Source organism: Callorhinchus milii, unplaced genomic scaffold (genome assembly GCF_018977255.1).
Source record: "Callorhinchus milii isolate IMCB2004 unplaced genomic scaffold, IMCB_Cmil_1.0 Scaffold22, whole genome shotgun sequence".
NCBI classification, from domain to species: Eukaryota; Metazoa; Chordata; class Chondrichthyes; order Chimaeriformes; family Callorhinchidae; genus Callorhinchus; species Callorhinchus milii.
This window is the reverse complement of record NW_024704763.1, coordinates 7,648,661-7,661,125: the sequence shown is the minus strand read 5'-3', so window position 1 is coordinate 7,661,125 and position 12,465 is coordinate 7,648,661. Positions and strand designations below refer to the sequence as shown.

At 42.6% G+C, this 12,465-nt stretch overlaps 2 protein-coding genes across 2 annotated transcripts in view; one reads left to right on the top strand and one right to left on the bottom strand.

Moving 5' to 3' along the window:
- The window catches only part of LOC103189083 (CD276 antigen), an 89,277-nt gene that overhangs the window by 34,284 nt on the left and 42,528 nt on the right, over nt 1-12,465 (bottom strand). The gene's annotated exons all lie outside the window — the stretch shown is intronic.
- Nucleotides 12,027-12,465, top strand: part of nptnb (neuroplastin b) — a 99,372-nt gene continuing 98,933 nt past the window's right edge. Inside the window, exon 1 of the mRNA XM_007909378.2 lies at nt 12,027-12,108. Within this exon, the coding sequence (XP_007907569.1) occupies nt 12,060-12,108 (49 nt within the window). The 5' untranslated portion in view covers nt 12,027-12,059. The remainder of the gene's footprint in view (nt 12,109-12,465) is intronic.

Genomic DNA, 12,465 nt, shown 5'->3' with positions numbered 1-12,465 from the left:
TTACAGTCCTTCAGAAGTACAATAAACAGCCTTTGGCATGGAGGCTGTCATTCTGTGCAATGAATGATGCAGCGAATTAGTGTTTTAAGAATAGCTCAGCCCACAGGACTAAAGAGCCCATTGCCAATATCACGTGTCAGAGAGGGGAGAAAACACGTCTGCCTTCTGAAGGGCTCAAGGGAGATAGTAATAATAATAATAATTCTTGAATTTGATATTGAGTACTATCACGTCTCTGAGACGTCTCAAGGCACTTCATAGAATAATCTGTAAAATGAATTGATTGTATATTTTGGGGGCGAAATGGGGTAGCCAATTGCGCACAGCAGCTCTTACAAACAGTTGTGGATTGAGTGACCAAATTTGTTTGACTTTTTATTTCTATTAAAATTTGAAGGGATTATCACCTTCGGAAAAGCAATCCGCCAATCGACTAACACCCAGGTAACCTACTTAATGCTAGGCGAACAAAAGGCATGTGGAATAAGGAAACTTGCCCAACATTTCGCCCTGCCCAAGGAATCCAACCCAGGTCCTCTCACTTGCAAGGCAAATGCTTTAACCCCTAAGCTACAGGACACCACATGGCGGTGTGAACCTTTGTCTGCTAACATCATTAGTCACCATGGGATGACCTGCAGCCATTCAGTAAAGCAAGCCAGAAAATGTGTTTCAGGCAGGATAATTGCAGCTTGTTTGGACTTTAATTAATCCACGTTCAATGCTTTAATGTTCAAATTTCAGAGCGAGTTTGCACTTGATCCAAATCTGGCGTTTCTCAAAGCACTGTAATTTCAGTTGGACCAATGTGAGCCAACTCGTTAATTGCGCCTCGAGGTCTAAGGGAGGTGAGGAGGCAGAGAACATGTGAGTATGTACAGCAATGCTTTAAAAGCAGCTGAGGAAATGCTTGCCATTTGGCTATAGTTGGAGTACTCTTCAACACTTTGGAAACAAAGCAAAAAGCATCAAAACTTATTGTTCAGTCAAAGAAAAACATGGAACACATGGAGTAGAAAGCAACAAAGGAACTTGGACTGTTTTTGTTTGCTAATACTGTATTTTTCCCAATTTCATCCATCATCCATACAGGAGTCCTGTAGCTCAGTGGTTAGAATCTTTCCCTCGCAATTGAGAGACCTGGGTTCGATTCCCGGCAGGACGAAGTGTTGAGCAGGTTTCCTTACTTCACACGTCTGTTTACCTAGCAGTAAGCAGGAACCTGGTTGTTAGTCAATTGGAGGATCCCTTTTCTAGGCATAATAATCTCTAAAAAAAACCAATAATAATTTGGTCTCTCAATCCATGACTGTTAGTGGGGCACTGCTGTGCCCAATTGGCTGCCGCGTTTCACCCACAAATATACAGTCAATTACAATATTTATAGTATATTCTATGAAGAGCTTTGAGACGTCTAGAACACGTGAAAAGTGCTATATCAAATACTCGGATTATTATTATTATAGGTTGCTGAGAATGGTTCTCTTAGTGTTTTGCAAATCTGTGTTGTAATATGTACGTTACAATGCTCTCCCTATTTTTCCCTCTGTGTGTACAATGTAGCAGGCTCCGGCTTTAGCTGGGATGGCAGTTTGGCAATAATAATAATAATAATCCCTAGTTGAGACGTCTCAAAGCGCTTCACAGAATATACTGTAAAGTGGATCGACTGTGTATTTTGTGGGCGAAATCTAATTGAGATCACCAAACTTCACAGCCAGGAAGCAAACAACCAAAACAACAACAACAAAATTACATTTGTAAAGCGCCTTTTACGTCGGGAGGACGTCCCAAGGCGCTGTACAGTTGGGTCAGGACCCGAGCAGGGGGGGAAATGGTCAGGATGAGGGGAGGGAAGGGAGGGAGCGAGGAGGGGGGAAATGGTCAGGGTGAGGGGAGGGAAGGGAGGGAGCGAGGAGAGGGTAGAGAGTCGAGAGGGGAGCTGAAGGCACGGTCAAAGAGAAACAAGCACAAACCTCAGTTTAATGCCTTTATCCAAAAGGATGGCACCTCCAACACAGAGCTGCACTGACGTGTCAGCCTTGAAATTCTGAAACGGTGCAGCATTTTAATGTGGAGCATTTTTTTTTAATTTAGAACAAATCAGCTTCCAAATTAAGACTGAAATTAAGAATTTTTCACTATTTTGCACAATCCTAATTTTCAAGTCACAAGAGTCTTACAGACGAATACCAGACATAATTTGGGGCTCTTAATACTTTAATTTATTCATCCCCTTCCTGGCTGTCTGTGGGACGTTGCTGTGCATAAATTGGCTGCTGTGTTCACCCACAAGATACACAGTCACTACACTTTACCGTAAATCCTGCAAAGCGCTTTGAGTCGACCTCCAGACTTAAAAGGTACTATATCAAATCCAAAAGAGATAAGGTTATGATTCTAATAAATGTGTAACGCACGTCCACAAATATCGATCAATTAACGCAAAAGAAATTGGCAGAAATGCAGAGCATGTCAATCCAATAATACTAAAGTATAATACCAGAGTAACCCAATAAAACCAGTTATTTTCGTCCGATTTGCTGGAAAGACTGACAACATGTCAGCAGCAACAACCGTGGGAAAAAACTCACACATTTGCAATCAGTTGCAATCACTCACAGGAGTCATTCAAACTTATGCCTGGTTGTGCCCAGTGAATAGCCTGTGTACAAACAATGACACCTCCTGGTATTCCGTGGCATTGACAACTCTGTTGTTTGCACACGATCACATCTCGGGATTTTGAGCTCACAATATAGGCTGTGCTGGGGGGAGCATTGCTTTGTTGAGTTAGCGTCCTTCGGAAGAGATATTAAGCTGTCTGCCTGTTCAGATGGATGGTCAAAGCTCTCAAGACACAATTCAAAATGAGAAGTTGTGTTTCTCCAGGCGTCGTAACCGACAATCCCACAGAACGTTCCGCCCACAATTTATACAGTCAATTCACTTTACAGTATATTCTGTGAAGCGCTTTTGAGACATATCGAAGACGTGATGCAAGGATTATTGTTACATAATCGGTCACTCACTTGATGGCTGTCTGTGGAACAATACTTAGTGCAAAGTGAATGTCACATCCGCCCGCAAAATATTCTGCATAGCACTTTTGAGTTATCCTCCCAACATAATCAATCAGTCAATCAATCAATCAATCAATCAATCCATGAATGAATAATCTTGCATTTGGTTTAGGGCCTTTCAATCAAATAATAATAATAATTTTAATCCTAACATATGAAACGTTTGGATTAATATAATTATTATAATAATTCGGGTTGCGCCCAGCAACAACATTGAGAGCTGACCTTCCTCACATGTACTTATTTCAGCAGGGTGCTGCTCACTGCGATGCCCATAATGGAAATGGAACAAAGCTATCAATCAGATCACCGCCCCCCCCCCCCCCACCTCTCCCCTCCAACCACCACCCATTAAGTGCAATCCATCAGAACTGATTCAAATGGACTAGTCAACTAGTGTCTTGACAGTGTCCTCTACACTCAGTATGACTGTTAAGTAGCTTCATTCAGATTAACCTGAGGGTTAACCTGTTTTGTGTATTTCACCTCCTCTCTTTCAGACAAGAAGAAGCCACAAAACACTTCCCAGCAGTGACTGATGGCTCGTGGCTTTCACCTGCGTCTCTGTGTGGTGAGACAGCAAATCCTGGCTCAGGGATGGGATTCCTTGAGGATTATTGACCAAGATAATGGGGCAAGTAGGTAAGTGTCTCAAAATTGCAAATAGCTGGTGAAATGTCCATATTATTACAATACTTGATTTGATATAATAATAATAATAATAATAATAATAATAATAATGACTAGAGAGGATCCAGAAATATATTGAGTCCTACATTGTTAATAACTTCAGCAGCAATGTCGTGTTGATTTAACCCTTCAAAAGAAAGCTGGATAAATATCTATTACATGGCATGCTCCACAAGCCACAAACAGATATGAAATGAATAACGATTTTATTTGGGGATTGCTGGGTGGTAAACTGAGAGAAAATTCCTGCTGCTTTCGAATAGTGCCACAGGCGTCAAGGAATGATCTCCTTCTGTGCTGTTATTTTCTATGATTCTATGAACATTTCATCCGAAGGAAGGCACCTCCGATAATGCAGCATTCCCCAGCTCTGGACTGGATGGTCAGCCAAACTTCAACCCACTTCCTCTCCTCGTGATATTGCTGCTAAAGTTATTAACTCAAGCAGGCGAGAGTGCTACCAACTGAGTCAGACCTGTAGCTGCCAGCCAGAAGAACACACACAACAATTTGTCACCTAGTTTGGTTCTGTCCTCTTCCCGCGCATTAACAAATGAAGATCATGCATCAATCTGATTTTAATAAATGATAATAAGTCTCCTCGACAGTTTTGGTAATTACTTGTGCGGCCTGGAATGTCCCCTTAACACACAGTGCCAGCACGCTCCCATCTTACAGAACTGTTTCCTATTGATTATAAAATGAGATCAGGAGCAATTGCATTTTAATAGGACTGTGGCCAATCAATAATTTTGCTTCCCTCCACGGAGCTTAGATGTTTTGGAGTCAAGGCTTCAAACGCAAGCCCAAGAAAATCTGTCTGACTGAAAGTACAGTTCTGTATAGTGTCGCTGAGCAGTCAGAATGTTCCTAATTATATCTGGACATTGTCGGATCAGCACGAAAATGCTTTGGTACTATGAGGCTAGGGGTTCACATCATAGGAAAAGCCATGGTCATACATACTCCATTCTCATTGAGCTGCCCACCAGATTGTATCAAAGTCGTTGTTATGGGGTTTAGAAATCGAAAAGGTAATATCGGGACATACACCAGGAAGTATTTATTTACCCAGAGGGTCAATAATAGTAATAGTAATAATACTTGCATTTGATGTAGCGCCTTATCACATTGTTAAGACGTCTCAAAGCGCTTCGTGGGATACATTGTAAAATGGATTGACAGTATTTTATGGGCGAAACACATAGATATGATAATGAAAGGAACAGAATACCCATTCCAGGACACCCACGCTATCCTATTGTCCTCCCGTCACAGCATCAAGCTGCTTGTTAAATGCATCCAGTGCTCTGATCTCAACCCCCCCCCCTTCCTGGCAATCTGTTCCAGTCGTTAATTACCCTCTGGGTAAAGAAAAACTTCCCGGTGTCTCTCCAGAAATTGCCCTTTGCATCTCGAAACCTGTGTCCTCTTGCTCCACTGTCTTAGAGCAGCTTAAAGTATTATACGCCTCTATAGGGCCTCCTTTGCGACACCTTCCCTCAAGAATGAAGAGCTCTAGTTTGTCTGTAAATCTTGGCCTTTCTGCCAAGGGCTCTCAATTTTCAAAAACCAAAATAGACTCCAATTCCTAACATGATTGCCCTTCACGGAATCACACAAGACCATCAACTGTTGACATGAAAGCTCCATTGTTCTGATAAAGGGCAGCATAAAAATGAGAGCTACAAAAAGACAGTACATGCACAGCGCGAGTCCTTTTCAAAAGAGGGTAAACAGCTTTATAAGATCATTGCTGGCAATTCATTTGACCAGTATCCAGTGCAAGCACAGATATTTATTTCTGTTTGCGCCAAAGGCAACAGCAGGAGCTATTCACTCACAAGGCATCCGTGCGAGTGTGTGGGAGGACTATAGTCAGTCTGAGGCAGTGTTTCAGTGAGCAATATAAACACCTCGTCTTGGAAGGAAAAGCAATAACAACTTTTTCATCTGTAAAGCTCTGCAGTTTTGTACATATATTAGTAAACTAGTGATATCTCACCCGGGCATGTGTACAAAGTAACCCAGGGTTTCCATTTCATTCTGGCACGTGCGTTCATACATTTGAGGGTTCACACTTGTGCAGGGCAAGATTAGGCATAAAAACAAAGGTTTTTTTTTGAACAAAGGTCAATGAACAACTGGACCATTATTATTAATAATAAGTTTACCTTTAGGAAACAAATGGTTTACTTTTAGGAATAATTTTAGTGCTGAACACTTTGGATAGTAGTAATAATAGATAATCTTACATTTGGTGTAGTGCCCTTCACATTGGGAGGAAGGACATCCTAAAGTGCTTCACAAGATATGATCTAAGTGCAGTGACTGCATAGCAATGTCCCACAAACAGCCTTGAAGTTAGTGACCAATTTTATTTGGAGATTTGTTGAGGACACCGGGAGAGAGAAACTCCCTTCTTTTTTCAAATAGCACCATGGGATCTTCAACATCCACCTGAACAGACAGATAGGGCTTTAGTTTAAGATCTTACCCGAAGGACGGTGCCTCCTACAATATAGCACAGCCCCAGCACTTGTGATTCCCAGTCCTCATGTGGGACTTAAACTCCCAACCTTCTGACGCAGAGGCAAACATCCTACCAACTGAGCCAGGCTGACACACAGGTATTCAAGATGGTACTTAAAATATGCACATAATCTATGAGCCTGAAACAATGAGTCATTCTCTACAGCCGCAGATTAGAATCAAGCCTTTCTTCTGTTTGCTAAACTGGTACAGTGTAAATTAGGTGAGACGAGGAGAGGCAGCACCTCAGATAATATCCTTAATCTAATTTGTCTGCAAAGGAAAGTAATTGCAAAAAAGAAAGCTCGGACAGGTGTTATCTCAGAGGAGTTGCGTCTTTATATGCATATATAAACCCCACATGAAAATAATCAGGAGTAAAAGATGACGAAATTGAAAGTAAAAATAAAGACAACTCCAGAGATAACGGATGCAAAAAAAAATGGTTAAATCGCACATTTGCTGTCAGAATTGGGTGGGGAAAAAAACAGCTTGCAGAGTTATTGAGTCAGACAGGGTAAATGAGCTGAAATAACTAGCAGTAGGGATACAGCCATTAACCCATAAGTGGTTTAGCAATCATGTCATTTCAATATAATCAACGTCTAAATAGGATTCTGCGATGCAAATTCATCTTGTTGGCGCTGTGCTCTTTTTTGCATACTTTGGTGGTGGGATAGTTTAGCTCAGTTGGTAGCGCTCAGGCCTCTGAGGCAAAGGGTTGTGCATTTGAGCCCCACATTAGGACACTAGGCTCGGATCCCATGGTGTAGTGGTTAGAGCACTCGCCTCACAAGCGAGAGACCAGGGTTTGATTCCCCAGAGGAGCGAAATCTTGGGCAAGTTTCCTTACTCCACACAGCTCTGTTTACCAAGCAGTAAGTAGGAACCCGGTTGTGAGTCAATCTAATGCATGCAATATCATACATCACTGAAACCCCTACGTGAGACCTGACTGATTGATGTCACATCAATTAGAAGGTGCGTTTTAATTCAAACTGCCTGTTAACTCGGAGAGAAAATACATGTGTTGGTGATCAGAAATGGAGCTTGTGGGAGCTTGAACCATCGAGAGACTGTCTGTGCAAGCGCTGAATAAAGACCTCAGATCAATAAAGTAAATAGGAAGCTCAGTGTTCTGCTGGATGATTGATGCGTTGATTAACATTTGTTGCTTCAGGTCACAATCTACCTTTGGAAGCGAAGATTTAATTCTCCCTCTCCTTCTTTGACTCTCACACCTTAATTTGCTGTTGTCTGACTCCGTAAGAAATGAGGAGAGTTTGGAGAGAGCTTAAGTGATCTCAGTAATAAGGAAATAAGAACGAAGCAGATTGCAGCTTCTCAGTGTAAAGCTCCAGCGTCTCTCATAACATCTGTCCATCTATGGGCGGTCCTCACAAGATCACAAGCCTGGCTTGGATGAGGTCCCTTTGGCCCATCTGATCTCATCCTCCCAGAACACCCATCACCACATCAAGCTGCTTACTAAATAAATCCCAATGTCCTGGCCTCAATCACTCTTCCTGGCAACATGTTCCAATCGTTACTTATCCACCAAGTAAAGAAAACCTTCCTGTGTCTGGCCTGAAATTGTTCTTTGCAACTGTAAACCTATGTTCTTCTTGTTCTACTATCTTGGTGCATCCTGGGTTCGCTCTTCAAATCCCATTTAATATGCTATACCACCTCTATCTCTATCAGGTCATCTTCCCCTATCCCAATCCCCCCACCCACCCAGCTTGTGTCCAAATCCCTGCTGTCCAGGGCCTTGGAACGTCCTCCCGACATGAAAGGTGCAATATGTAATTTTGTATTGTATCTTCTCTCAAGTCTGAAGAGCCCGAGCTTGCATAATCGCTGCTCATAGCTGATTCCTCTATCACTGGGGATCATACCCTGCATTTGCTGGTAGGGCAAAGCCACCCCCCTAATGACAGGGCGAGCAGTACTGTATGCCGTAATCTAGGTGTAATCTGAGTAAAGCACTGTACAGTCTGAGTATAATGCCTGGGGAGCTGAACAGCTGATTTACCAATATAGCCCAGAATCCAGTTTGCCGTGTTTATTGCTGTTTCACACTGTTTTTAAGATAGTGAGTGAAGCATACCTATTTGGGACTTTGCATGCGGACATGTTCAATTCTAATAAATGGATGGAACAGGCTCGAAGGGCTGAAGGGCCTTCTACTGATCCTATTTTCCTATACTCCTATGATCAAACGGCTTGTGGATTGAGGGTCTTCCGGTCACATGTCAACTGAGGGACACTGAAGAAAAGAATTTAGAAAGCAAGTGACGGCTGGAAAGTTAACACGTTCTCAAGAGTTTCCTAAGATAAAGTAATGCCAAAATGTCAGTGACTGTCATCTGAATATCACAAGGTGCCATGTTCTTTTCGATTCCTGAACATCTAATTAACATTCACCATCTTCAGTTTGTGACTACTTTAAAGCTGGTTACTCTAGGTTCAAGTAGCTGGAGAGGCTTTAATGCAATGAAGCTAGATGAAGGTTGACATTGCATTTGTGGGTAGGATGGGGGCATTTAAGCCCTGGCCAACAACTCCCCCACCACACCCAGATAATAATAATAATGCATGCGTTTGATTTAACACCTTATCACCTTTTTTTGAGACATCTCAAAGAGCTTCATATTGTAAAATTAATTGACTATATTTTGTGGGCAAAATGCGGCATCCAATTGCGCACAGCAGTGACCCACAAACAGTCTTGGATTGAGTGACCAAATTATTAGTTTTATTTTTAATTTTTAAATTTTTTTGAAGGGATTATTACCCCAGGAAAAGGGATCCGCCAATCGACTAACAACCGGCTTCCTACTCGGCTAGGTGAACAGAGGCGTGTGGAGTATGGAAACTTGCCTAAGGTATTTGCTGTCTTCTCCACATTCAGGGCATGTTGTTGGTTCAGGTCAGAACCAGAGATCAATTCTGACTAAACCTGCTCACAGAAGGCTTGGGCTTTATAGTACAGTAGAATCCTGTGAAGGGCTTTGAGACAATTCTACGATGTGATAAGGCACTACATCTAATACAAGGATTATTATTATTATTGCCAATAGGATATACTGTAGCTGCCTGACAATTTATTATAAGGCTGTTATTTAAAGTAGTTGTGACATGAGAAGCAATGAGAGTCAAGGTCAAACAGTTTGCAAAAGTCAGATGAGCCTCACTGATTATTCACCCCTCCTCTCCCACTCACTCGCCCCATCACACACATCGCTATTTACATACTTCTGCCTTCAGATGTTGGCAGGTCATTTGGGTGCCTCAGTTTGATGTAAATGTTGTTAAAGATACAGCAAAACACTGAGATAGCTCAAGCCTCGAGGAATGCTGGAAATAGCGACTGAATCCGAGTGGGTCAGTCCCTAAGTTAAAAAGCCTTCCGACCCCGCACACAAAATGCATGTTACAGTGTCCGAAGGCAGGTGTCGGCATTAAACCAGTCTGTCGAATCCAAGTGTCAGACTATAACTGTCAGCTTTTCATCACTACACAATAAAGGAGAGCTGACAAGTTTGGGAATATTCCCAGTGGCAAAGCAAACTTAATCGTGCCTCAGCTTCTTGGTGTGACAGTGTCACTCCAGTGAAGGAAGAACAGCGAATTACATTTATTTGTACAGGACCTTTCACATCAGAAGGACGTCCCGGGGCGCTGGGCAGTCGGAGATTTGGACCCGAGTTGGGGGTTGGGATCAGGAAAGGTGAAGGGAAGGGAGGGTGGGGGTAGGAGGGTTGACCGTAGGCTCAGTTGAAGAGGTGGGTCTTGAGATGGGCCTTGAATGAGACAAGGAAAGGGGGGATGAGACGAAGAGAATGTGAGATGGAGTCCAAAAGGATGGGGGCAGACACGCTGAAGGCTCAACCACCATTTGTGGAACAGAGAGGGTGAGGGACTCGGAGCAAGATTGCTGATTGCAATTACCAACAAAATATGCAGTCACTACACTTCACAATAAATCCAGTGAACCGCCTTATGATGTTTTGACAGCACGATGAAGCACTATGTCAAATACCAGGATTATTATTAGACTCAAGTTCCTCCAAGTCTATCAGCCTTCAATGAATAATGACTTGAGCCAAGATTTACATAGTTACATGGATTGTACAGCGTAGAAAGAGGCTATTCGGCCAACCAGCCCATACCAAATTTCAGCAACAGAAAGATCAGATATGGTATATGTACAGACTTGGAAAGTGGCAAGATGTGTTAGGAGTCTCAATCAGCAACGGAGTTAAGAGTAACATCCTGTGCGGCTTTTTGATCAAAAGGTGGAACCTCACACTAAAACCAGACATGTTCAGTTGCAACGTCTACATACAGGTTTGTTTGTAAGCAATTGTTTTGTGGCTGGTTTTAAGCTGCCTCAGACTAAAACTGTCAGGGTTTCATCATAGCACAATAAAGAGGACTTGACATCTCAGGAATACCACTCATAGTGAAAAGGTGTCAGCCTGGCTAAATTGGTAGCGCTCTTGCCTCTAAGTCAGAAGGCTGTGGGTTCAAACCCCACTTTGGGATTTTGAGCTCACAGTCTAGGCTGACACTCCAGCGTCGGCTTAGAGGGTGTGTTGTACTGTTGGATGTACTGCCTTTGGGATGAAATGTTAACATGAGTTCACGTCTGCCTGTTCAGGCGAACGTTAAAGACCCTGTGGCACTACACAAAAAGAGAAGGGAGTTTCTCTCTCTCAGAGTCCTGGCCAGGAATCCCCCCAAATAAAATTAGTTCTTCACCTCAAAGCTGTTTGTGGGACATTGCTGTGTGTAAATTGACTGTCACATTTGCATACCTTTTGGATCCCTCAGAGATAAGAAAGACCTGATGCCGAAAGATTGCTACTTTGCCATTTGCCTTAAAACACTTTCTCAAGATTGATCCGAAACTTGTCATAGGGAAAGAGTGCAGTGTGCCTTTGACGACTAAATCCATGACCCGAGGCAGATCAACAATGTCTGTCAAACTAATGAGTTTCTCAGTAAAAGTAACGAGCCTGAAATCAACAGAAGATTTGGGCAGAAGACAGTACAAGGAAAGAAGAATTTCCTGACGTGTATATTTTCTGTCCTGGCCAACAATCCCCAGTTAAATCAGTCATTCACTTCACGGCTGTTTGTTGAACATTGCTGTCTGCAAATTACCAACAAAATATGCAGTCACTACACTTCACAATAAATCCAGTGAACCGCCTTATGATGTTTTGACAGCACGATGAAGCACTATGTCAAATACCAGGATTATTATTAGACTCAAGTTCCTCCAAGTCTATCAGCCTTCAATGAATAATGACTTGAGCCAAGATTTACATAGTTACATGGATTGTACAGCGTAGAAAGAGGCTATTCGGCCAACCAGCCCATACCAAATTTCAGCAACAGAAAGATCAGATATGGTATATGTACAGACTTGGAAAGTGGCAAGATGTGTTAGGAGTCTCAATCAGCAACGGACGAGGCGAGAAGCGAGGAAGAGAAAAGGCGATCAGCCACAGAAGCCCAAGTGGATGATTAAAATATTAAATAAGAGTCTGCGTTCTGTGGAAAACACGACAGAGAAGAATGATGATCATCCCTTCGAGCAGGCTGAACTCTAAATCAACCAGGGATTGGAAAGAACCAAGAAGCAACTCAAAGCAATGATCTCTCGTCTCCCAAAACTAATAAAGGAATGAGTAATGGATTAACACACCCTGGGTCTGGAGGAGGAAACACAATTACACACGTATGGCTTGTGCAGGAACAACAGGCATGAAGGAAGGGAAAGATGTTAAAGGTAAGGAATGATTCTTCAATCATGAACAGTGAGGTGAGCATGTGCATAGCCAGTTAAGAGGTTGCAAATGGCCTCATTACTCACTGCTGTTGTTCCACAGAAATACAACCGGCATCTAACGGCTATGAACAGAAGCTCTTGTTGCTCTGAAGCATAGTAATCCTCACACTTAATATAGTGCCTGTAAGGAGGATGTCTCAAAGCGCTTCACACGATTCACACATCCTGACCCAACTGTCCAGCGCCTTGGGATGTCCTCCCGACATGAAAGGCGTTCTATAAATGAAATCTTGTTGTTGTTGATGACTGTCTTTGTGGATGAACGCAGCAGCTAATTTCGCACAGCAGTGTCCCACA